Source organism: Mastacembelus armatus, chromosome 12 (assembly GCF_900324485.2).
Source record: "Mastacembelus armatus chromosome 12, fMasArm1.2, whole genome shotgun sequence".
NCBI classification, from domain to species: Eukaryota; Metazoa; Chordata; class Actinopteri; order Synbranchiformes; family Mastacembelidae; genus Mastacembelus; species Mastacembelus armatus.
Genome location: NC_046644.1, coordinates 15,677,722 through 15,704,095, shown reverse-complemented (window position 1 = coordinate 15,704,095; position 26,374 = coordinate 15,677,722). Strand labels below are relative to the sequence as shown.

At 42.4% G+C, this 26,374-nt stretch overlaps 1 protein-coding gene across 1 annotated transcript; it reads left to right on the top strand.

Annotated features, from left to right (window-relative positions):
• The first annotated feature begins 202 nt into the window (after window positions 1–202).
• On the top strand, window positions 203–25,388 carry loxhd1a (lipoxygenase homology PLAT domains 1a). The gene is made up of 42 exons (XM_026297950.1): window positions 203–923; window positions 2,488–2,602; window positions 2,834–2,845; window positions 4,308–4,388; window positions 5,112–5,296; window positions 6,076–6,174; window positions 6,599–6,747; window positions 6,838–6,961; window positions 7,116–7,366; window positions 7,460–7,595; window positions 7,724–7,884; window positions 7,992–8,078; window positions 8,338–8,473; window positions 8,612–8,766; window positions 8,871–9,031; window positions 9,970–10,046; window positions 10,153–10,349; window positions 10,449–10,641; window positions 10,747–10,907; window positions 10,998–11,331; window positions 14,575–14,726; window positions 14,970–15,103; window positions 15,541–15,689; window positions 15,838–15,942; window positions 16,045–16,173; window positions 16,272–16,439; window positions 16,532–16,713; window positions 16,836–16,952; window positions 17,451–17,613; window positions 17,859–18,013; window positions 18,208–18,417; window positions 18,577–18,703; window positions 18,843–19,051; window positions 19,177–19,362; window positions 19,716–19,843; window positions 19,946–20,063; window positions 21,442–21,619; window positions 22,726–22,911; window positions 23,131–23,301; window positions 23,594–23,732; window positions 23,980–24,135; window positions 24,718–25,388. Exons 1-42 carry the CDS (start codon window positions 203–205, stop codon window positions 25,196–25,198), a joined length of 7,278 nt encoding a protein of 2,425 aa, XP_026153735.1. The 3' UTR covers window positions 25,199–25,388.
• Window positions 25,389–26,374: the final 986 nt, after the last annotated feature.

The following is a 26,374-nucleotide window of genomic DNA, read 5'->3' as shown; positions in this document are numbered from 1 at the left end:
CTGCCAAGGTATTTTAGGTGATGTCCAGATAGCAATCGTTCCTTCTGCATAGGCTGGTTGGTATACCTACAGCTGTACACACCCAGACTGCTCTGAACCCAGAACATTCATGCAGCCAAGGGTCAAATGAGTTGTCTTACACCATTAGAAACTCAATGCACCACTTACGAAACTAAAGGCCAGGGAAGTAGATAAATAAAAGATGCCGTCGAAACAGAAAAAATCCACAGCTTTAGAAGAAACAGAAGAGGTCGATGACGAAGTGGAGGAAACGGAGCCAGAGTTAAAGGAGAGTACCAGTGGCGTGACCCGTGGGGACACCACAAAAGGAGAGAAGAGTCGAAAGAAGCACGAGAGCACAGAAAGCTTTAAGAATCAGGACATCCGAGAGAAAGACAAGAAAAAAGAAGATGAAAAAGTAAAAGAAAAAAAGAAGAAAAAGAAACAAGATGATGCTTCTGAAGCTGGTGCTGTGATTGAAAATGATGCTGAAGAAGATGAGCAGAACAATAATGACCCCCCGACCAGTTCCAGAAAAGAGAAGCTCAAAGAGGAAGTGACAGAGGGAGCAAAGGAAGAAAAGAAGAAAAAGAAAAAGAAGTCCCTTGCAGAGAATCCAGAGGGAGAGGAGGAAATGGGTTCAAAGGATAAAAAGTCCAAAGATGGCAAAAAGAAGAAGAAGTCTCACAACGATGATGATGAGAAGCCCATAAATGAGGAGCAAGAAGAGGAGGAGGACGCAAAGAAAAAGAAAAAGAAAAAGCCAAAGAAAGGGTCTGCAGACAGTGATGAAGATAAAAAGAAAAAGGGAAAGAAATCCAAAAATAAACAGGTGGACTATGCTGCACTCTACCAGAATGAGCTGCTGAACTACCACACAGACTCATCTGATGGATATGAGGATGAGTACTACAAAAAGAAAGGTAAAGATTTGACATACTAATGCAAATAGAAAAACTCATGCTTCTTTATAGGAAAGCCTCAGCTATCTGCCACATACTATAATATGTACCTGCTGGAGGGGACCAAGTGGTCAAACCCTGAAGACAGATTTTCTCCAGTTCCCCCAAGCTCTGAGCAGGGGCACCCTGGGTAATCCCTCTGTGATTGTTCTTAGGTGAAAGCTCAGTTATGTTCCACATGAATGGAGCCCAACAGAGGCGTGGGGGCAGACAGGTGCTGGGTGCTGTCCCAGTTGTGGGGGCTGGGAGCACCACTAGGACCAGTAATAGGGCCTGGAGCCAGAGCAACAGATCAGTTGACTAGAACATACATAGCAGGTAAATCTTGGTAAATTATTATGAAATTATTCAGAAATTGTTTTTAGCCAACGTAAAGCAGAAAAATTTCAGTGAACTTATCCCAAACAATCACAGGACTCACATGTAAATTCTGGTCTTTGGCATCAAAGTTCTGTCCTGTGAAAAGTATTTGGCCCCAAAAAATAATAGCATAAAAATGTGATTTGTGGGAGACAGAATTGCCATAATTTAGCATTTTTGGATGGCACCACTCAGCTCTAGTCTGAGATGTTTTCAATGAGGAAATTGCTCATAAATACATAATATCCGGATAAAAGCTTTTTATCTAGTTTTCTCCACCAAGAGAGTGCTGAAAATGTGACCTGTCTGCACTTTCTGACATTTTCATTGCTATTACAAAGAAAGTGATGTAAGCTAAGCTTGTTTCAGCTTTTCATCATTGTACACCTTATAAAAGCAGCCGTAAGTACCATTGCATGGCATCATTAGCAGTGTGTATTTTTGTTCCTTGACTGGCTCAGTTGCTGGGGATGTAATTAGTATTGTGATCATATTCCAAAGTATTGGACAAATTAAAATGTTGACTTGGTGCTAGATGTCTAAAGTTATTACAAACATCCTGTTAGAACAATCAGTAATTTCATGGCAATCCAACAAAATGTTGCTGACAGATTTCACTTAGACCAACGAGTATCAAACTGACGCCCAGAGAATCACTAACATCAATCAAATTCGCCCTCTAGGTGTCATAAATTTGTGTACCAAATTTCATGGTAATGTATTCAGCAGTTTTATAGTCAGATAATTCATTCTAGACCAAAGTGGTAGACCTATTGATTGGACAGATTTTACAGTCTGCTGAGTTTTCATCCTGTTTACATTCTCATCAACTTGATGGCCTGGTCAGACGAAGAGACACAGTTGTGAAACGTGAGAGGGCCTTGGCGTACCAGACATGGATTCACTGCAGTTTCGCCGCATTGAATTCCCTCGCAGCCATGCATGGAAGGAAACATAATGCTTATTGATTATTGGACACTGTCTGAGGATGTGACTTTGGACATGTCCCTTTGTTCATCTTTACTGTTAAAACTCAGCCGTTAGACATTACAGAGTTTATTCTCTAAAAAATGCTGCCGTCATTTCATTTCAGGTGCGATGTTTATTACAAAATCGACACCACCCCAACTTGTCTTTCTAATCTCCATTCCCCCCTTTCTTTCAGTTTATGAGGTGGTCACTGTCACTGGCGACATTAAGGGAGCTGGGACTGATGCTAATGTGTTTGTTACCCTTTTTGGAGACTTTGGTGTCACACCCAAGGTTCACCTGGCGAGCAAGTGAGTTGAAAAAGGTTTATGTTGACATCACTGAATTATAATTTCTATTGTTTTTAAGATTCTAGATCAGGTGTCAATGGTTCACTTGACTCTGATTTATATTACTGTAGCTTTAACTCAGAGCTTTGAGTTCAGTCTATTTCAGTCTTATAAGTAAGTTTAAAAAGTTTAATACTTTTTTAATGTCAGCTGTTAACTTTTAATCTTCTCTATTCTTCTCTGATCCTTCAGCACAGAAAAGAGGTATCTTCTAATCAGTCTGCTAAAGGATGGTTATGGATTCTATCCTTGTGTTGGGTGGTTTGTGCATATAACACTGTATTAGGGACGATTCCTGTTCAACACTAACCTCATGCCTGTAGTGAAGGACAAAAACACTTTGCACATATCGGGAATCTCTTTGCCCTGTTCATCACAGCTGTATCAACCTGAAACCTAAACATTTGGTGATCTTGAAAACTAAAGGTTTGGTTGTGGTGCAGGAATCTCTCCTCTATACAGTCGTACATGTCAGACAGAGAATATGCGGAGTAAGGAGGAACTATGTGACATGGCCGGTCTTCTTTTCCATTCAGAGGCAAATGAAAGAAGACCACGATGTCATTTGACTCACGGGGAAGTGACTCACGAGATCTTAACAATTGCAGGCTCCTTCTATCTCTGCACACATTGACTGACAGATAGGGTTACCTTTGCAGTGTATAGGATATACCAGCTTACTGTAAAGCACACTGGACCATGTCACTCACACCTTCTGGTGGTCTCATTCATCTATTACAGGCAGCACCAACATGCCATGTATTCAGTATCTCCATGCTGTGTGACTGTAGTGTTGTTCAGCTGATGGAATACCATACATGGATGGTGATGAGTCACTTTTGTCATGTAGTAAACATTTTGCATAATAAAGAGTTTCACCTTACTCTGATATAATTGAAGTCCTGGCTGTATTGTGTAATGACCAGTTATGTGGGTACAACATCATACAGGTAAGGTACGATTGCTATGTCTCCAAGCATTTTGACTGAACAGCTGAGGCAGATTCAAATGCAATTCTTTGGAAATTCAATGTGATTGTAAGTCATTCATATTGCATGAATTCCAAAGTTTGCATTGAATTTGCTTTTTAATAATCAGCATCTCTTCATCATTCTCCTACAGGTGATTTTTACACATAAGCAGGGAAGGAGGGCATGTATTTGTGTGTGTTGGACAGTATTTCATTCTCTTCACAGTATATGACACTTTGTACCTTAATTAAGCAGTGCTAGGCACTGTCCATTACAGGGAGAGGAGAACAAATGCAGAAATGGGTCAGAGACAAAGGAAGGTTTTCGCTCAGGTTTTTTTTTCTCTGTTAATGGAAAAGAGAGTGTCTGATTCATTGTGGTTGACAGAGGGGGCAGCCAACTGCATTATGCCCAGTTCTTCTCTGTTAGGGGTAGATGTACGTGACGAGGAGAAAGGAGCTTTGAAGGTGCCAAGTCTGGGGAGGTTTCAGATTATACTGCTTCTGTGAGACCACCAGGGTACCCAAAGCCAGATCAGTCAGGAGATGCAATTTATTGTTGCAGAGTTCAGCTGTCTGTCTGGACTGTATCTCTCATTGTCTTGCTGTCTTACATACACACACACACACTCACACACTCTTTCTCAAGTGATATTCAAATTTTAACATCTTTTATGTTTCCCCAATCTACTACAGAAGCAGAACTGCATTTGAGAAGAATAAGACTGATGTTTTCCGTATCAAAACACACAATGTGGGTCCTCTGAAAAAGTTAAGGTAAATCTGCTGATTGTGATCTCTATTCAATTATATAATCACCACTGGTGTTTCTGTGAATGCAGGAGATTCCCAGAATGCACAGCAACACGTTACTGACAACATCACACTTTATACTAAAGTATATGTACTGTGTGCGTAGCTATACCCCACACAGAATAAGCAGCTTACCAAGAGTATTATACAGGAAATTTTCTCACCTATTTTCCAAAGAGTTAATCCAGTGACAGAGAGCTTAGTTAGTGTCTCTTTCCCAAAGAGCCTGAGGGACATCACAGCCACCAGACAGGTACAGAGAGATGACGTAGCATAACTTTTAATGTCAAAGAAATCAAAAAGTTGTCTTTTCTGACACATTCATGCTTCACAAACAGCAATAAAAAACAGCAACAAGTTATCAACTTTGAAGTGAATCAATTTTACTTCATTTTTAAGTCATCATGGATGTAAGGGTGCAGTGGATTCAATCATAACAGCTTCAGAGCTTAACCAATTCATGTCCATTATAACTGTCTTATCTTATTAGTCCTTTCATATTTCTGTATAGATATAGAAACACAATGATTGAATGCAAATTGTTTCAGTTGTTTGGTGTTTACCACCGCAGAAATTCAAACAAACCTGAGAAAGCATTAGAGTGTTTATGCATCTGATGCAGCAAGTTCATTTCTGATTATCTGCAGAGTGAACTCATGTCACTCTATGTTCTGTTGACTTCCCCAGGATCGAGCATGACAACACAGGAATGAACGCCAGCTGGTTCTTGGACAGGGTGGTGGTGACCGACATGAACCGGCCCCATCTGCGCTTCTATTTCGCCTGTAACAACTGGCTAAGTAGGGAGGAGGGTGACAACCTGTTTGTCAGAGACCTGCTGGGCAGCCTGAACCCCATGGATGTCCCAAAATGTAGGTCACACTGGGACAAGCAGATAAAACAAAGAAGTCCACAAAGGTTAAGACAAAGCAACAGTTGATTAAAATTCCTCCATCACATTTCAGAGAAACCAATGGGTTGGAAAATAGCAACAGTAGGACTACAATACATTGTACATAAGCCTTGACAGCTGCTACATTACATTGCTAATTACACTTTACTCTTCTCTATCAACTGGACACTAATGTTAGAAAGTAATTAGAAATGTAAGTCCTGATCAGTTTCTTTGCACCATAGATTCACTGATAAATGAAATACAGCCAGAAAAACAGTGACTTGACAGTATCAGTACCATGTGTCCAGTCGGTTGTACACGAAGATGCCTGATGGCCTATTGAGCTTCCTACTGTTTCAGGCTGTAATTGAACTCAGTGTAATCCTCAGGTACATTAGCCCATGTGTCCTCTGTTGCAATGTGATCTAACACCTCGGTACTTGCAGTCAGTCAAGCAGAGCATGGTGAGGCTCAGATAAACCCAAGCTGTGTTGTAAAGGAGTGGTCAGAGCAATATGGCTCACACACATACACCACTGTTATGAATATTTAACCTGGAAACCATCTCAGGGTGGATTAGAAAGAAGCCTCTCTAATGATATTAGAACACTCTAATTAATTATGTTTACATAGTGTTACCAATTGTGTCACCTTAACAAAATCAATAAGCAGCATTAATTAGCCTGGCATGTTGTTTATATAAATATATACATATATATATGTATATTTTCATTTCCAGTATTTTATGTTTTCCAGTGAATAAATATATAGTGAGTGTGTTCACTGCTGATATGAAGGGAAGTGGAACTGATGCTGATGTCTTCCTAAATATTTTTGGAGAGCATGGAGACACAGGTAGATGTTTGTTTTGTTAATATTTTTTTTTATTATTACCTGAATAATAAATTGTTTAAATTTGAAAGAAAATGACTTTCATAATTTCCCACAGGGAGACATCTTCAATAATCTTATTTTGCCTGATCAACAGACCAAAATACTGCAAAAGATTTTAAACTTAAAATCATATCAACAGAGAAAAGAAGCTGAAACTAGCAAAAGTTTGGCATTTTTGCTTCTTAAATTACTTCATGATCAGTAGAAATTATTTATATTGATGAAATAATCAACAAATTCTACCAATTTTCAACACCAGAGACTCCTGTTTACTACAGTTTACAGTTTTTTAAGGAATCAACATAAAAATACAATTGTCTATTTGCTGATAATACCTGTAGCTGTGTTCTCATTGCAATTCTAAAATGTTTTGATCTTGTTAAAGGGGAGCGACGACTGGACAGTGACAAAGACAACTTTGAACGTGGCTCAGAGGACAAGTTTACAATAGAGGCTCCAAACCTGGGAAGACTGAAGAAAATCACCATCGGTCACAACAACAGAGGTTCATCTGCTGGCTGGTTTCTAGATAAGGCATGAACAACCTGTACATGCATACATAATCTTTACACTTATACAACAACACATAAAAACACTCATTATAGCACACATGTGTCTGTCCAGGTGGTAATTGATGACATGGGGAATAAAGAATTGTATGAGTTCCCAGTTAATCGCTGGTTTGCCATGGATGAAGCTGATGGCAAAATACAGAGAGATGTGTTGGTTGGATCAGTGCAACCAATGGGTGAGGACAACACACTCCACAGTTTTCTGCTTGAATTCTAAACTTTCTGTGAAAAACATGATTTCAGCTCATTGGTGTTACAGGTAACAACGATTCTGTTTGAGTTTGGTAATAAGTTGTTGTTTTTTTTTTGTATTTTTCTTTAATCATTTAGGTATCATTTACAATGTACAGGTGATGACTGGAAATGTGAGGGGTGCAGGCACTAACTCTAAGATCCATATGGTAATGCATGGCACCAAAGGCTTGAAGAACAGTGGGAAAGTTTTCCTGGAGGGTGGTGCTTTTGAACGTGGTCTCATTGATATTTTCAACGTGGAAATTTGTGAACTGCTCAGCCCACTCAGCAGGATCACCATCGGGCATGACAACGGTGCTGTTGGAGCCGGATGGTACTGTGAAAAGGTACTGTGCGTGTGTATGCACTGTGCATGTCTTATTGGTTACAGAGTAATGCTAAAAGTGTTGTTCACCCACTGAGCCCCCGTTCCTTTCCAGGTTGTAATATACTGTCCATTCACGGGCATTGAGCAGACATTTCCATGTGGGATGTGGCTGGATGAGGATGAGGGTGATGGACTTATTGAGAGGGAGCTGTATGAAATGGTCTCTCTCAGGCAGAAAAAACAGAAGAGTGGGTGTCTACTTCTACTTAAATCACTTACATCCAGTAGTCATATTTTATAGTCATATTTTATTGCCATATCTCTGATTCTCAACATGTCAGCCCTGGATTAAGAACATTTTGAATTTCTGCTTCAGAGTACCCATGGTCCCTGTGGATTTGGACATCAGATGTGAAAGGGGCAGGGACAGACGCCCAGGTGTTTCTACAGATCTATGGTGATAAGGGCAAGTCCGATGAGATCAAACTGGAAAACAACTCAAACAGTTTTGAACAGGGCCAGCTTGATAAATTCATGGTAAATCCTGAACAATTTACTAAAATAAGCATATTACACCTTTTTCACTCTGAGGCTTGCTAAGACATGTTTTCCAAGTTTCTGTCATTGTTTTGGAATGATTGTAGATTGAAATGCCAGACATAGGAAGACTTATGAAGCTACGCATCTGGCACGAGAAGAGGCATCCATTCGCTGGCTGGCATTTGGCTAAGGTGAGACCAGTGTTCTGTCTGTCTGATGTGTCAGTGTGAGCTACAGTGTCTGTTATATAGTGTCACTTTTTGTTAGAGTTTATTCTTTCACCTTAAAAGTGATTATATACAACGTAGACTATAATGGAAATGACTTCACACATAAATGCCAAGTCAGTAAATTTATGGCATTCATTTTATTTGTCTGAGAGGTCGATCATAAACAAGAGATAAAGGTACAGATGTGTAAGATTCCCCTTGAAGCTGCGACTTTCTGCAGGTTACTTTGCTCAAGAGTCTTACAGTGGAGAAGTATTCTTTTGAATGTGGCCGCTGGCTGGATGTCAATGAAGACGACAATGAAATTGTCAGAGAGCTTCCAGCTGCGGGCGCACTCATTGATGAACCGCTGCCTTGTAAGAAACACACTGAGAACATGCACATACAAATTTGTTTGGTTAGTTCTAAATGCACACAAGCTCCATGTTCTAACAGCGTTGAGTATCTTTACAGTGCCCTCTGTAATATCATGCAAGTGTCCTGTTTTCCTTCAGTGATAAAGTATCGTGTTACCATCTGCACTGGTAACATCGGTGGTGGTGGCACCGATGCCAGTGTCTTCCTCAATGTTATCGGTGACCTGGGTGACACAGGGGAGCGGCTCATGATTATGAGCAAAAACAATGTCAACAAATTTGAGAAGGGCAATGTGAGTGCATTAATAATTAAAGATGAGCACAGAAAATCAATAAGTGTTGTTTAGGAAAATCACTTCAAGCATCTTTATTCTGTATTCTCTCTGTTCTCCCTCAGCATGACGAGTTTCTCATCGAGTCCGTGTCCTTGGGCCAGGTGCGCAGGGTCCGTGTTGGACATGATGGCCGCGGTGGAGGCTGTGGGTGGTTCCTTGATAAGGTGATGGTCAGGGTGGATGGACAGCCAGAGAATTTGGCCATTGAATTCCCCTGTTTCAGGCAAGGAAATAATATGTCTTATATGACTTAAAGGAATTGTTTCAAACTGGGGGAATTATAGTTAGACACTTTATTGCTGAGCTTTGTAGTTTTAAAGGTAAAAGTGTGTTAAACCATTTTGGTTATTTCATGTATAATTTGCATATAATCTTTTGTAACAAAACTTATCCAAACAGCTGTAAAAAGTCTCTTAAGTGCTGTAAATTGGCCACACTTACATTCCCTTGTTCTTTCGTGGTGTGCGTTTAAGTAGTTAGGCAGCTGATGGATGAGTTTGCCATTACAAATAGGCACTAAATGCATGTGGCCAGCCAGCTCTCTCCTTCAGTAACTGGAGCCAAACCGCAAGACTGAGGTGCAGTGTTACTCCTCTCTGTTTGTTCTGTTAAAAGAGAAAGGTAGTAGCTCCCAATGCAAAAACACACACAGATACTTTCCTGTTTAGTGTTTTGCGTTTCTTGTAGTGGTTATGTTCTGTTGTATCTTTTTCACTTTAATCACATTCATTTTGAGTCTAGCGGTGGTGAGATTTCCTCACAAAGAATGATGATCTTAGGCTACTGAAGATGTTTTGTGATTTTAAATGCAAGTCTATGCATTAAATAAAAACATAAACCTGGCAAATTGAACTGAATAACTAAAAGTATTCTAATCTTTTTGTCTCGACTTGTTCTTTTTTGTTTCTTTTTATACTTTCTATTCTACATTTCTTTAATTTGAGAGATTCTGTCAATTTAGTCTCTGGCCCCATTCTGGTGGAATGAAAGTCAAATAAATAAATAAATAAATAAATACTATACTATAAATACTATTTTTAAATAAATACTATTTTACTTACAGTAATTTTCATGAAGGTTTAAAGGATCAGAGGCTTGTCCTTATTCTCCATTCACTGCTACAGGATTAAATTTGTTCATGACCTTTATGTTGTTCTTCAGGTGGTTGGACCGTAATGAGGATGATGGAGAGATTGTCCGTGAGTTAGTTCCAGCAGGAGATGGCCTGCGTCTTTTTAGTAAGTACATAAAAACCATAAAACTCAAATATTTTGGTTGAGAAGCTAAAGAAGTTGACATATCTTCTTAAATTACATTTTGGTCTGCAATTTCACTCCTTGTCAGATGTCAGCTACCACATAGCAATTAAGACAGGCAATGTGAATGGAGCCAGCTCCGACTCCAGGGTGTTTGTCAAACTGTACGGAGAGAAGGGTGATACTGACAAGGTCATACTGGCGGTCTCTAACAATGACCTCAGGAACTACTTTGAGACAGGACGCACTGACATATTTACCATTGATACCTTTGACATCGGAAAGGCAAGTTCTTTAGATATGTATACACTTCAAGTTTAGGGTTCAAACATTTATTTGTCTTTTTCTTTTTCATTCTTTTATACTTGTCCTCGGTACATGCAGATCAATCGTCTCCTGATCGGTCACACCAATGAGGGCCTGCGGGCTGGATGGTTTCTGGACAGTGTGCAGATCTCTGTGCCAGTTCATGGGATGCAGTACATGTTCCCAAGCCACCGCTGGCTCTGCAAAGATGAGGCTGATGGGAAAGTGGAGGTTGAGATCTATCCCAGCGAGATCCTGGATATTGAACAATGTAATTCCTCATTTTAAACACAGCAACAGACATGATGAGTTGTTAGTACAATGTTCTCTACGTAGTCTTTCTTGTCATATTGCTGTTGTGGCCTCACATTCACAGTGATCAACTATGAAGTAACAGTTGTCACAGGAGACGTACGTGCAGGTGGCACCAATGCCAATGTTTTCTGTCAGATCTATGGAGATGAAGGAAAAACTGAAGTTCTTGCTCTCAAGAATCGCTCCAACAATTTCGAACGTGGCACTACTGAAATCTTTAAGGTCTGTTTTAAGCCTGTGCTGGGTTCATTCAGAATTGCTTAGTGATCTAAATTCCTGTTTTGACAACCTTTTCAAACCTCCCCTACCCAGATTGAGGCTCAGGATGTTGGCAAGATCTACAAGATACGTATTTACCATGATGGGAAAGGGATTGGTGACGGCTGGTTCCTGGAGACAGTATATGTCAAACAGCTAACGACGGCAATGGTCCAAGTTGAGGTGAAGAAGGAAGACACCAAGAAAGACAAGAAAAAGGACAAGAAAAAGAAGAAGAAAGAGGAAGAGGAGGAGGTGGAGATAGTTGAAGAGCTGCAGGAAGTGGTGGTGACATATAATTTCCCTTGTAACCGCTGGCTGGCCAGGGATGAAGAAGATGGGGAGATTGTGGTTGAGCTGCTGACTGAGGACAATGAAGACCTGGAGAGTAAGCAGAGCCTGAATGTGTTGACCACTATCAACCTTCTAAGACAAAATATTATTATTTTAATTGTGATATTTATAAATTAATGCGGGGCCCAGCCGGGCAAAGCCCGAAAGAGTGACGTGGGGCCGTCCTTCTGTGGACCCACCACCCGCAGGAGGATCCATAAGGGGCCGGTGCATAGTGGATCGGGCAGTGGTCGAGGACGGGGACCTCGGCGACCCGATCCCTGGAGGCTGAAACTGGCTCTAGGGACATGGAATGTCACCTCACTGGGGGGGAAGGAGCCTGAGCTTGTGAGGGAGGTTGAGCGGTACCGACTAGAGATAGTCGGGCTCACCTCCACGCACAGCCTGGGCTCTGGAACCCAGCTCCTTGAGAGGGGCTGGACTCTCTTCTACTCTGGAGTTGCTCGCGGTGAGCGGCGGCGAGCTGGTGTGGGCTTGCTCATAGCTCCCCAGCTCAGCCGCAACGTGTTGGAGTTTTCCCCCCAGAGTGAAAGGGTCGTTTCCCTGCGCCTTCGGGTCGGGGATAGGTCTCTCACTGTTGTTTCGGCTTATGGGCCGAACAACAGTGCTGAGTACCCGGCCTTTTTGGAGTCTCTCGGGGGGGTGCTGAAAGGTGCTCCTACCGGGGACTCCATAATTCTGTTGGGGGACTTCAACGCTCACGTGGGCAGCGACAGTGAAACCTGGAGGGGCGTGATTGGGAGGAACGGCCTCCCCGATACGAACCCGAGTGGTGTTTTGTTGTTGGACTTCTGTGCTAGTCACAGTTTGTCCATAACGAACACCATGTTCAAGCATAAGGGTGTCCATCAGTGCACATGGCACCAGGACACCCTAGGCCGGAGGTCAATGATCGACTTTGTAGTCGTGTCATCTGACATTCGGCCGTATGTCTTGGACACTCGGGTGAAGAGAGGGGCAGAGCTGTCAACTGATCACCACCTGGTGGTGAGTTGGATCCGCTGGCGGAGGAGGAAGCGGGACAGACTTGGCAGGCCCAAACGTACTGTGAGGGTCTGTTGGGAATGTTTGGCCGAACCCACTGTCAGAGGGGTCTTTAACTCACACCTCCGAGAGAGCTTCTACCAGATCCCGAGGGAGGCTGGGGACATTGAGTCCGAATGGACCATGTTTTCCACCTCCATTGTCGACGCGGCGGCTAGGAGCTGTGGCCGTAAGGTTTCGGGTGCCTGTCGTGGCGGCAATCCCCGAACCCGGTGGTGGACACCGGAGGTAAGGGATGCCGTCAAGCTGAAGAAGGAGTCCTACCGAGCTTGGTTGGCTTGTGGGACTTCCGAAGCAGCTGACAGGTACCGCAGGGCTAAGCGTGCTGCAGCCCAGGCGGTGATGGAGGCAAAAACTCGGGTATGGGAGGAGTTCGGTGAGGCCATGGAGAAGGACTACCTGTCGGCCCCGAAGAAATTCTGGCAAACCGTCCGGCGCCTCAGGAGGGGGAAGCAGTGCTCTACCAATGCTGTTTACAGTGGAAGTGGTGAGCTGCTGACCTCGACTGGGGATATTGTCGGACGGTGGAAGGAATACTTCGAGGATCTCCTCAATCCTGTCAACACGTCTTCCATAAGGGAAGCAGGGGCTGGGGATTCGGAGGCTGATCCATCCATCACCCAAGCCGAAGTCACTGAGGTAGTTCGGCAGCTCCTCGGTGGCAAAGCACCGGGGGTGGATGAGATCCGTCCCGAGTACCTCAAGTCTCTGGATGTTGTTGGGCTGTCATGGCTGACACGCCTGTGCAACATCGCGTGGCGTTCGGGGACAGTACCCCTGGATTGGCAGACCGGGGTGGTGGTTCCTCTTTTTAAGAAGGGGGACCGGAGGGTGTGTTCCAACTACAGAGGGATCACACTCCTCAGCCTCCCGGGGAAGGTCTATGCCAGGGTGCTGGAGAGGAGGATCCGGCCGGTGGTCGAACCTCGGATTCAGGAGGAACAATGCGGTTTCCGTCCTGGGCGTGGAACACTGGACCAGCTCTACACACTCTCGAGGGTGCTCGAGGGTTCATGGGAGTTTGCCCAACCAGTCCACATGTGTTTTGTGGACTTGGAGAAGGCATTCGACCGGGTCCCTCGTGACATCCTGTGGGAGGTGCTCCAGGAGTATGGGGTCCGGGGCTCTTTGCTGGGGGCTATCCGGTCTCTGTACAAACGGAGCAGGAGCTTGGTTCGCATTGCCGGCAGTAAGTCAGACCTGTTCCCAGTGCACGTTGGACTCCGGCAGGGCTGCCCTTTGTCACCGGTTCTGTTCATTACTTTTATGGACAGAATTTCTAGGCGCAGCCAGGGGCCGGAGGGAGTCCAGTTCGGGGACCACAGGATTTCATCTCTGCTTTTTGCAGATGATGTTGTCCTGCTGGCTCCATCGAGCCAGGATCTCCAGCGTTCACTGGGGCGGTTTGCAACCGAGTGTGAAGCGGCTGGGATGAGAATCAGCACCTCCAAGTCCGAGGCCATGGTGCTCAACCGGAAAAAGGTGGTTTGCCATCTCCAGGCCAGGGGAGAGATCCTGCCTCAAGTGGAGGAGTTTAAGTATCTCGGGGTCTTGTTCACGAGTGAGGGAAGGACGGAACGTGAGATTGACAGACGGATCGGGGCATCGGCAGCAGTAATGCGGTCGGTGTACCGGTCCGTTGTGGTGAAGAAGGAGCTGAGCCAGAAGGCGAAGCTCTCGATTTACCGGTCAATCTACGTTCCCACTCTCACCTATGGTCATGAGCTCTGGGTCATGACCGAAAGAACGAGATCGCGGATACAAGCGGCTGAAATGAGCTTCCTCCGCAGGGTGGCCGGGCGCTCCCTTAGAGATAGGGTGAGGAGCTCGGTCACCCGGGAGGAGCTCGGAGTAGAGCCGCTGCTCCTCCACATCGAGAGGAGTCAGTTGAGGTGGCTCGGGCATCTGTTTCGGATGCCTCCTGGGCGCCTTCCTGGGGAGGTGTTCCGGGCATGTCCCACCGGGAGGAGGCCCCGGGGAAGACCCAGGACACGCTGGAGGGACTATGTCTCCCGGCTGGCCTGGGAACGCCTCGGTGTCCCCCCGGAAGAGCTGGAGGAAGTGTCCAGGGAGAAGGAAGTCTGGGTATCCCTGATTCGGCTACTGCCCCCGCGACCCGGCTCCGGATAAGCGGTAGAAAATGGATGGATGGATGGATAAATTAATGCTTCGAATCATAAGTAATGGTAAAATGCCACCTATGATTTACACACTTATTCTGCTTTTCTCTTAGTAAACTCATATGAGGTTTATGTATATACTGGGAATATGTGGGGGGCGGGGACTGATGCCAATGTTTACATCAACGTCTATGGAGAGACTGGTGATACAGGGGAGAGACAGCTCAGGACGTCCAACAACCTGAACAAATTTGAGAAAGGACAGGTAAGCTTTGTTTGAATGTGTTCTGGATGTCCTGATTTTTATGTGATCATTTCATTAACATTTCTGTGTTAAAGGAAAAGGAAAGCGTGTATATTCACTGTCTTACAATGAGTTACACATGAGAGCTCTCAGGAACCTTGCAGGTTATTCAGAGTTCAGATAAATAAGTAATGAGGTTGCTATTCTACTATAAGACCTTTGACATTTGGCCTTTTGTCACTGGTTTGTTCACCTGTGACCCAGGAGGACATTTTCAATATCACAGCAGTTGACCTTGGTGTCCTGAAGAAGCTGAGGATCAGACATGACAACAGCCAGGCCAGTGCCGGCTGGTTTTTGGACAGAGTGGAGATTGTAGACAACAAAGACGACACCACGTAAGTTGTGAAGTCCTGATATTAGAATTGAAGAGTGATGCAGCACTAAATTTCTTAATTTAGATGAGCCACTGCATCTTCACAGTAGGTGTGAAATAATCAGGATTTCATTTAACAATTAATAATTCTGCTATAGATCATTTGAACCTGCTGATTCATACTAGCTATCAACTCGATGCCTCATGTCTCACAAAACAACATCATCCCACAAAGCAGACAGAACCTCTGCACAAAAATGTCTGTAGAGCTCCACAGTGTGGTGTACAATGGTACTCTGAAATATTCTGGTGAAGACACAGGATCAATTTAATGACCCATATCCAAGTCCCATATCTAGTATTTTTAGACCCAGAAATATTAAACAGTCCTCAGTACTGACTGTATAGTTACTATATATACTGAACACTACACAGTATATGTTACATATTGTGCTTTAGGTACTTTTTTCCTTGTAAACGCTGGCTGGCTGTGGATGAGGATGATGGACAGCTTGCCAGGGAACTGGTTCCTGTGGACGAGGCCTTTATGAAGAAGGGGGATGATGATGAGGAAAACTCTGAAGCCACACTCGGTCTTGAACAGAAAGGTGAGAACAATAGTATAGCTGCACAGGCGAACTGTGCCAAAGAAACATAATAGAGCTTTGAACAGCATGAAAGTGTTTTAAAATGATTGAATAAAGATACTAATTAATAGCAGGTTCATTCATTCATTCTGATTTCTTCTTGCAACAGCCATGTCAACAACATACACGATTAGGATCAAAACTGGTGATAAAAAATATGCAGGAACAGATGCCAATGTCTTTATGATCCTGTACGGCACCAAGGATGACACAGGTAATACTTCAGTTAATATCATAGTATTTAATCTTGTTGTATTTAAATAGTATTTAATCATATATGAATAGTTAAAATACTTTGCAATGTGCTTATTTATAGGGATAATTAACCTGAAAGCATCAAAGACTCATAAGAATAAGTTTGAAAGAGGTATTATTGATGAGTTCACTGTGGAAGCTGTGGACATTGGACAGTTGAAGAAGCTGCGAATTGGACACGACAACTGTGGTACAGTGGGACAGACTCCCTGCCTGTGCAGTGAATAATGCAAAATGATTCCCAGTACTGTAGCAAACAGGAATATACTAACTTGTGCATTGTTTAAGGAGGAGGATCAGCAGGTTGGTTCCTTGACTGGGTAGAGATTGATGCTCCCTCTCTGGGAAAGAAACAGCTCTTCCCCTGTGGACGTTGGTTGGATAAAGGGGAGGATGATGGGGCCATCATCAGGGATCTTTTCCCAAATCCTCTTCAGACAGAGCTTTACACACCCTGTAAATCACAGTTTGTTTTTATCACACTTACAAATACTATATTTGTGCACGTGGAGGGTTATGATAAGTATTTTTTATTTTTTATTTTGTAGTTGTTCCTTATGAGATTAAAACGTTCACAAGTGATGTGTTCGGAGCGGGCACAGATGCAGATGTCTTCATTGTCCTGTATGGGCGCGATGCAGTGTGCACACAGCAGAAGTCTCTGTGTGTCAACAAGAGGGAGAGGAGGATGTACTTTGAGAGAGGAGCTGAGGACATGTTTATTGTTGAGGTACAATAACAGTATATTGCCTTGTATTGCATCGTAGACAATAGCATACACCATACATGTTATATTTACTGCAGTAAAGACGATACTGAATACTTTAATTCAGTAATATTTCCTGCCATTAGCTAGAAGATGTGGGGGATGTAATTGAGAAGATCCGTATTGGTCACGACAACCATGGGGTTAACCCAGGCTGGCATCTGGACAGGGTGGAGATCAGACGTCTGCTCAGGAAGGGAAAGGTACTGTCTATGGACAACAGACACAGTACTAAAGAAAATACTTTGCTGTTTCATTGAAGATAGACTGCAAATTGCACCACATTTACTTATATATTGGGGCAGAAATATATAGTATCATTAAATGTAAACACTAAAGGAAAATGCAAATATCTCATATTGCACAGTACAGTACCCCAGAAACATATAATCCTCAGCTCATCTCCAAATTTCCAGGGTCTGATCGCTGGTACTGATCTCAGCATTTTCACCTAAATCTTCAATAAACATTGCAAATCTTTGATGTGGAGCATTCTTTATGAGCATCTTACTACTTTCTTCTACTGGTATCAGACCAACACTATTTTTGGTCAGTAGGTGGAGATGTTCTCTTTACAAAGAGATCTGGGTAATATGGTGTGTTCACTGATTCTCCTCTATACTAATGTAATCCAAGCAATGTTTTAGCCCTATTCCCCTTTCTCCCTCACACTTAGTCTCTCTCTCTCTCGCTATCTGCAGGGTTCAGAGACTGTGATCTTCCCATGTGAGCGCTGGCTCGCAAAGTCAGAGGATGATGGAGAAACTGTGAGAGAGCTGGTGCCCTCTGACATCATCACTGAGAAACTGTCACGAGATGGAAGCCTGAAAGTCACTGAAGTCGAGGTGGAGGATGCCCTGGAGAGTATGTTAACAAGGCGTTTTTATACCCACAGATATGCAAAAATATCTTGCAGTATTTGTCTCACCCTTGTTCCCTGCCTTGTAGCCAAAACTAGAGACAAATTTTCTTGTCTTTCCCTCAGTGTGTCTCTATGTCGGCAACATCAAACAGCAATGGAAAATTGCTTTATTTTCAGTCTTATTTTCTTGCAATTGCCTTAAACCGATCCCCTGAGTGTTTGTCTGTGATCATCATCCCCACTACAGCTCACACATACAAAGTGTCAGTGATGACAGGTGATGTGTATGGAGCTGGAACTGACGCCAATGTCTTCCTCACAATTTATGGAACCCTGGGAGACACCGGGGAGAGGAAACTCAGCAAGTCAGAGACAAACAGCAACAAGTTTGAACGAGGCTCTGTAAGAAAGCACACGTTTCATGGCTAATTTCCAAGATTTTAATCGTGTATTCTTTGTAATGTCCAATCAAGTGAAGCAATATCTAAGCAATCCTGACCCAATTGATAATTTAATCCTCATAACTACAGCAAACATCCAAGTTACATACTGTATGCTTGAATTATTCCCCCAGTTGTCATGTTTTATCTCCCAAGGTGGATAAGTTCACCATAGAGTCAGTCGACCTCGGACAGGTTTTCAGGCTAAAGATCCGCCATGATAACAGTATGATGAGTGCTGACTGGTACTTGGACCAGGTGGAGGTGGTTGATGTGGACACAGAGGAGACCTTCCTCTTCTTGTGTGAACGCTGGCTCTCTAGGAAGAGGGAGGACAGATGCATTGAGAGAGTTTTCTATGTCAAGGTAACATGAAAGACATATGTGTGTGATTGTGTGTAGGACGTGCCCCACAGTCACATCTGCAAATGGAAAATAAGATATTAAAATTACAAACTCACTCAGCTTATCATATATGTATATGTATCTTTTCATTTGTGTTTGTCTGCTTCACTGGTCTTCCAGGGTTATGAAGGAGTGAGAGAGAGCTTAAACAGTAAAAAGAAGAACTCAGCCCTGACAGTGAATAATGTGGACAATAACATGAACAAAAAGAACAAGAAAAAGAAGGAGGAAGAAATTGAACTTCCAAGTAAGAAAAGTAAAAAATCTTCAACACTGCATGTCTAATACATCTTCTGTCCTGCCATGTTTAATATTAGAACACACACATATATTTACATAATCTCATGCTCTCATGAATGAATAAGTGCTATGTCCTTGCTGTGCAGTCATACCATACCACATCACCATCTGTACTGGACTGGAGCGTGATGCGAGCACCACCAGCAGGGCTTATGTGATTATTATCGGGACCAATCACACTCGGACAGAGAGGCTGTGGCTGGACCTGCCTAATGGGAGGAAGGGATTTGAGGCCGGCTCTCTAGAAAGCTTTGAGTCCCACGGTTCAGATGTGGGAGAGATCAAAAAGGTTGAGGTGAGGGAGGGAGGATGCTTTTAGAGTTACAGTAATGATTGTGCACTCTCATGCATCCACACACACACAAACATGCTGAAAAATACACCCACGTTGCTTGAAGCGTTTCTTTCCCTTTCCTGAAGCTTGGCCATGATGGGGCCACTCCTGAGAGCTGCTGGCTGGTTGATGAGCTGTCTGTTGCTGTGCCAACCAAAGGGGTCAAATATATTTTTGCTTGTAAGTGCTGGCTGGCCAAAAATCGAGGCGATGGATTGACTGCAAGAGTTTTCAATGTGCTGGATGCAGAGGCCATTACCATTTCCCAGAAGGTATGGAAATGTGAACAGACACATAGGAGAGAACATACATCACACTTAGTTCAGACAAGTACAATTGAATTGTGATAATGACTCTCATGGATCATTTTCTCATTCATGATATTAGTTCACACAAAATAAAAGGATGCAGTTAAATATAAATTTATTGTAGTACTTTATGAATGTTTACAGCAGCATCATTAACCTTATAATACCCTAAATATTAATGGATTTATATGCAATTGTTCAGTAGATGCAAGATGAGTTCACACCTTCTCCCTTGGTGTTTAAACGTAATATTTCTTGTGTGAGATGGTTGTGTGAGAAAAATGTAGAGATTAAATTGTCTAATACTTTGATGTCAGATTATTTATGAGGTGACAGTGGTAACAGGAGATGTGCAGCACGCAGGAACAGACACCATGATCTTCATGACTGTGTTTGGGACCAACGGCAGCACTGAGGAGATGCTGCTGCTAAAGAACGAGGACAGGTAAACAAACATGGTATCATGATCAGAAACAACCAAAAATACAAAGACCTTTTCATTGTAATGCAGATGACAAACTAACAAACCTGTTGCTGTGGACAACAGGTTTGAGCGTGGTCAGGAGGACACTTTCAACATGGAGATCAATGATATTGCCCCACTGAGGAAGATGAGGCTTCGCATTGATGGCTCTGGCAGTCGACCTGACTGGTTTCTGGATAAGGTCAGTTCACCTTAACTAACTAACCTCTTGGGCGATGTTTGAATATTATAAATACCAGAGAGTACAAAGAAATGGAAAGCTTTAAGCAGGTTCAACTTACCAGAGTCACCTGATCATGCTCTGATCAGTCTGTCTGGGTTTTCTTTACTCTTGTGGAGGTTTAATTGGTTTTGAAGAGGAAACCACTGATCTGAACATAAAACCAGGAGCATAAAAAGCAGAAAAATAATTGCTAGCATCTTCCAAAATCAATAGTATAAAGCATTCACAAGTTCATCTTTTTATCCTGGCGCTGTATGCTTTAGGTCACAGTATCAGAGAGTCTGTTATATCACACAGAAAAAGACACACACGTCTATCCTTGCCTGCAGGAGTCAATGATTCAGCCACCCACAAAGACACAGACACACACATGCACGGCAGGGCACAAAGTTCCTGGAGTGAGCATATTGACCCATTTTATCCACCATGTTGTTGTTACTGGCATCACAAAGATATACACGCACACACACACACACACATACACACATAAAATACACATATGCATCCACACAAGCAGCCTTAGTAATGAGCACTCTACTGTTTTCAGTAGAGAGAGAGAATATTTTGTTTTGCATTGGGTCCAGAGTGTGGTGCAGATATCACTGTTTTTTAATGCATATTCCAGCACCATAATCAAATGCATGAATTTACATAGTTTCCCAAAATGGCTCAGTACTTTTTTTTCTTCAGCTGACCCTGTGAGGAGAACATTACAGCTCACCTCCAAATTCAGTCTGATGTCTCAGGCCAACTGCTTTAATGAAACAGTACACATTTCCTATGCAAATGTCTTCCCTGGTAGCGGCACTATGCCTGCAGAGCAGCAAAGCAGTCAGGAACAATACCAAGCCCTGTCCCTCTGTGCCTGGGACTCAGCGACTGCAAACATCTCCTTCTCTTGACCCTGCACAGAGCCTTGTGTGTTCAGCATCACAATCAGATGTGCTGCCTTTATGGATTGCTGGGTCTGTGTATTGAAATGGACACAACAGTACACTGGGCAAACTGCCAGCATAGTAATCTGGCCAAATAAATATGCAGAGTGGAGAGCTAATACAAGTGTGGCTGCCTGAGCCCATTCTTTGTCTAATAATGAAATGCTTCCCAGGACAAGTGATCAGGCATCTTAGGAGGAGAAAGGTTTTGTGTCCATAATGTGACAATTCATGACAAAATACCTACAATACATACAAGTACACTGAGAGGAGATTATGTTTTTAGCCACAACAGAAATCTGGCAGTCTGACAGTTGATCCCACACATCAATTACAATATTCTGAGTGACATTCATAATAAATGTAATATTGTATTGTAAGAACTGACTCTGTGTGTTCAGGTGGTCTTGCGTAACCTGACCACAGAGGAAGTGTCTGACTTCACCTTTGAGGATTGGTTGTCCAGGACACGTGGATCCAAGAGGACCATGATCTGTGAGCTGGCCGCTATGGTTGATGATGAGATGATGGTAGAGCTCACCACCTACATCATCCAAGTCAAGACTAGTGATAATTCAGGTAAGTCCTCAACATGTTGCCTGTCAGCTGACTCATAAACCAGGAAGGCCCATTAAAACACCATCACACTTGTTCTTACATCTACAGTCATTAATAAACATGAGACCAGGATTTGTGGCACCTGTTTAGGGTCACATGGATCTGCTGGAGCCTATCTCAGCTCTCTTTGGGTAAAAGTCAGGGGTACACCCTGGACAGGTCACCATGTGACAAATATTAATTTCTGTTAATGAAATGAACCCTTGACATGTTTGTTTCTATATCTCAGCAGTGCTGCTCATCAATATAATAGCAGCACTAGACGTCTGAGCCAACTTCAGAGGGCTGCCTCCTGCCCTGAGCAGCTGAATGAAAACTAAGATTTAACCTTGCACCAGCACTGAGACTCTGAACAGGATAAAGGGGAGAAATAATGGCTGATAGATACACACAGATACAGGCACATGCATGCAGACAACATTACACAGGCAGTGCTATGCATAAGGTAATGGACTCTTTTGGGGATTTTTATCAGGTGATTTGAATGCATAGTGTGAAATCTGAATGTTTTATGTACCTGAGTCAATGAGGAGGTGAGTAAAAAAGTAGTAATTTAAAGGTAGAGTAACAGCAACATACAGTAAAATGCAATTTTATATTAAGAAGTTAACACTAGTATTGCTCATCAAAACCTACGGGGCTGTTAAATAAAAGATCTTCCTTCTAGCTGAGTGTACAGACACAAGTTTTAAACTAGGACAGTGAAAATATGCTGCAGACTGAGTGAGGTGGGTGCTCACCCTCGCCTAATAGACTTTCACTTGGTATCTTACCCACTGTAATGAAATAATAAAGCACACAGGGATTACAGATGAACACTCTCTACTCCTGATTTTTTAGAAATAGTTTAGATGGAATAAACTGCTTTGTAATAACTGATCTCATTGAGTGATGATTGTACAACAAATATGAAACTGAATCCAGGAACATCTAAATACAGATTTCCAACCACATTGTCCTTGTTTACTTCATTAGATTTTCTGGTCAAGACAGAGCACTAAAGTTTGTCCAGGAAGGCAGAATTTCTGATTTTATTTTCTACATGGGCCACTCTGCTGTCTCCCCAGGAGCAGGCACCGATGCCAACGTGTGGGTCATCATTTTTGGAGAAAACGGAGACACGGGGACTCTGGCCCTGAAGGAATGCAACAAGTCCAATAAGTTTGAACGGAAGCAGGTGGACACATTTCGCTTCTCGGATATCCTCAGTCTGGGAGAGCTCTCCAAAATAAGAGTCTGGCATGACAACACAGGTCAGCAAGTCACAAAGACAGTCGATATGCATGGTGGCTTCATTAAGTCTGCTATTTGTAAGTGGCTTAATAGAGTAGCTGTTCAACACTAACAACTGCTTCATCACTGGAAAGGGTGTGGCGCAGCTCACTGACTTGCAAAAAAAGGTTCCTGCATCAGTTTCGGTTTATGGCTCTCAGCATTTTGACTTTGCTGTTTTCTGATTCTGTTACACCCAGGTCTTGCTCCAGGGTGGCACTTGGAGTACATTGATGTGAAGGATGAGACCATGGACAAAACATTTCGTTTCCCCTGTGACCGCTGGCTTGCCAAGAATTATGATGACGGACAGATAATGAGAGAGCTGGCCTGTGCTAACAACGACTACTTAGACCTCAATGAGAAGACCAGTAAGACCAGCACATACAGCACATTTTAAAGTCCTAATCTTTCAGATTTCAGTCATGGTTGATTTGGCAACACCTGTGGTTACCATGGTAACAGCAAGTGTGGTTTAATACAGCATAACCCATTAAGCAGCTACACTGTCAGAAATACAACAGAAGGATTGTTAGTATTAATTTCATGCCTTTTTGTGCTAAGGAACTTTTATGCATGTTGACTATTCAGTGTTAACTTCACATTTCAGGACATTTCAGAAAATTTACTATAACTTGGTTTTCTGTGTTTTCTCTCGAAAAGAATATGAAGTTTGTATCACAACTGGAGACACGGCTGAAGCTGAAACCAAAGAAAATGCCTGGATTGTACTTGAGGGGAAGAAGGGTCGATCCAAAGAATTTGTAATGGAGAACTCCTCAAAGAAGAGGAGGTTCTTGCGGTAGGTACTTACTGCAAGATTAACTCAATGAGCTACCACTTCTTTGCATGAACAAACTGAAAGGAATGTGCTTTCTCTCTCTAATCCCAGCTGCACAAAGTACTTGAGCCCAAACCAACGCTGCTTCACTATCACAACATTGTAGTGTGTCTGGCACAGAACAAAGGAACTTGTATAAATGTAAAGTATGTGGGCCAATTTCAGAGAATAACCACTCTCTAACACATTCATGTTCCTCTCTTATTAGGAGAAATGTTGACAAGTTTGAGTTTTCGTCAAAGAACCTGGGCGATATCGCTGGTATCAGCCTAGGCCACACACCCAAGGATGGAAAGAAAGTAAAGGGTGAGGTTCACTGGCATGTGGTGGAAGTCGTCGTCACTGAAAGGGAACTGGGGAACAAGTAAGACATCAGATCCTGCTCTGTAAACCACTGTCATTCATTCCATTTTTGCTCTACTTTGCCCTACCCTACAAAAACACTTACTGAAACATCCACCTGCAAAACCAAAACCATAGCAAAACCTACAAAGCCTTCAGTAGTCACATTTAGACTAGTTTTACAGACAGGTTAAAAATAATGACGTCCTTTTAGTTGCTGGTTTTAGTTGCTAAAACCTGTCCAGGTGAGACCAAAATACCTGACGCTTTCTGGAGGATTTGTTGGTTGTAGAAAGAAAACAAATCTCTCTTTCATGCTCATAATATTTGGATCAATTTTGACAGTATTTTTTATTGCTATGAAAGGAAATTCAGTTCTCTGTTGTCTGTGCTTTATGATAGCATCTGTAGTCATACCACATTTCAGCTGATAATTACACGTAGTAAAGAAATTTGCAATTTGAATTTTAACAATTTATATCAAGAAAGTTGTTCTTATACCAAGAGATGAAATCCATAAGCGCATTGTCGTGGACTGACTCTAAACCTCAGAGGGGGGACAGCTGCAGACTATATTGTTCCTTTTCTCCCTTTTCACCTCCAGGTACATCTTCAGTTGCAATGCCCTTATCCCTCTGTCTCCAAAGAGGGATGACTGTTTGACCTTTGAGTGCACAAAGACCATTGAGAGCTTTGCCAGTAAGGCTCGAAGCCTGGTGCCCGTCAAGTATGAGATCATTGTCATCACAGGCGATGAGAAGGGAGCAGGTACAGATGCCAATGTTTTCATCACTATCTACGGCTCTAATGGAGATTCAGGCCACCGGCAGCTGCGGCAGAAATTCCGCAACCTTTTTGAACGTGCACAGACGGACCGTTTCCTGCTGGAAATGCTGGACATGGGAGAGCTGCAGAAAGTTTTGGTGGAGCATGATAACTCTGGGATCAACCCCAGCTGGCTGCTGGATCGTGTGGAAGTCACCAACACAGCCAATGGTGTTACCAGCATCTTCCTCTGTGGAAAGTGGCTGGACACCAAGAGGGCTGACCGGCAGATCGCCAGAGTCCTCTACCCAAAATACTAAAGAAGGTCTTACTTTTAAAACTCCAATAGCAGAGATTCAGCTCTCAACATTTTATATTTCAGGAAATGAGATAGATTTTTACATTCATAGCTTTTTAAAATTATATTATGCTTAGATATTTTTAATATTACCTGGAAATACAGCCTGCAATGAAATAATGTGACAATATCCTCTTTAGTCAGGATGCTGAAAGTGCCATTATTTATACATTTCATATGTCAGGGATTGTTTCCTCAGTTGCTTTATTATAAGGGAATTTTTTTATATAAAAGATTCAACTATTTTGTAATACTGATGGGTTCATTCAAATATCAAAGCCAGCATTTATTTCATAGCTGCACTAATGAGTATTTTTATAGCAACAATGGATCAAATGTTGTGTGATGTGAAGAGATATCACTTGTGTTGAAGAATCCAACAGATTCCTGAGCTCTAAAGAGCATAATATCGTCTTTCAGCCTGTTGTTTTGGTTTAAGGGCCTGCAACCTTACCGTTTTGACTCATTCTCTTTTTGTTTCTCAATCCATCTTCACTCTCAGCAGTGAAAACATGCTGATAAACCCACTGTACACTACCAGTTCAGCACCAAAGAGCTGTGAGTGAATAATGAACAATTCAGAATTTTCTGCTACAAATGGCACATGTTTATTTTTAGTGGAAATAATACCAAAGGCCAAAATATAGGGTTCAAAAACAAGTACATGTCCATTTTATCCAATTTATTACAAAAAGAGCACATACAAAAGGATAATATACAAGCCATGAAATAAAATTAAAATTAAAAAACAAAACAGAACAGTTTGGGTTTAGCAATGCAACTTCTGAAATCATTATCATTATTATTAGTAGTAATAATAAATAAAGTACAAAATTCCAACAAATGTGAATCTAACATTTATTCATAATATGCTCATCCATTTCTTCAACACACTCATCAACATTAATGCGCTATTGCTTTAATATTAATGATAAATAGTTCTATTTTAAGATAAAATATCCTATATTGAAAAACATTGCGCAGTCACGGCTAAACAGCAGATTTTCATACAAGGATGGCGGCAGCCCTTTCACTGGCACTTTTTTGGGTTTTCTCTTCAGTTTTGTTTTTCAGATTCAAGCAGCAACAAAATTCATATTTTTTTTCTGTTATAGTATTTCTATATATTTTCACCATA

What these genes read in the sequence shown, in the direction of transcription:
- loxhd1a (XM_026297950.1), top strand. Translation starts at nt 203, where the DNA reads ATGCCGTCGAAACAGAAAAAATCCACAGCTTTAGAAGAAACAGAAGAG. An exon ending in CATTGATGAACCGCTGCCTT is followed by an intron (nt 8,474 to 8,611) that starts GTAAGAAACACA and finishes GTTTTCCTTCAG; the next exon opens with TGATAAAGTATCGTGTTACC. An exon ending in AGGACATGTTTATTGTTGAG is followed by an intron (nt 16,714 to 16,835) that starts GTACAATAACAG and finishes TCCTGCCATTAG; the next exon opens with CTAGAAGATGTGGGGGATGT.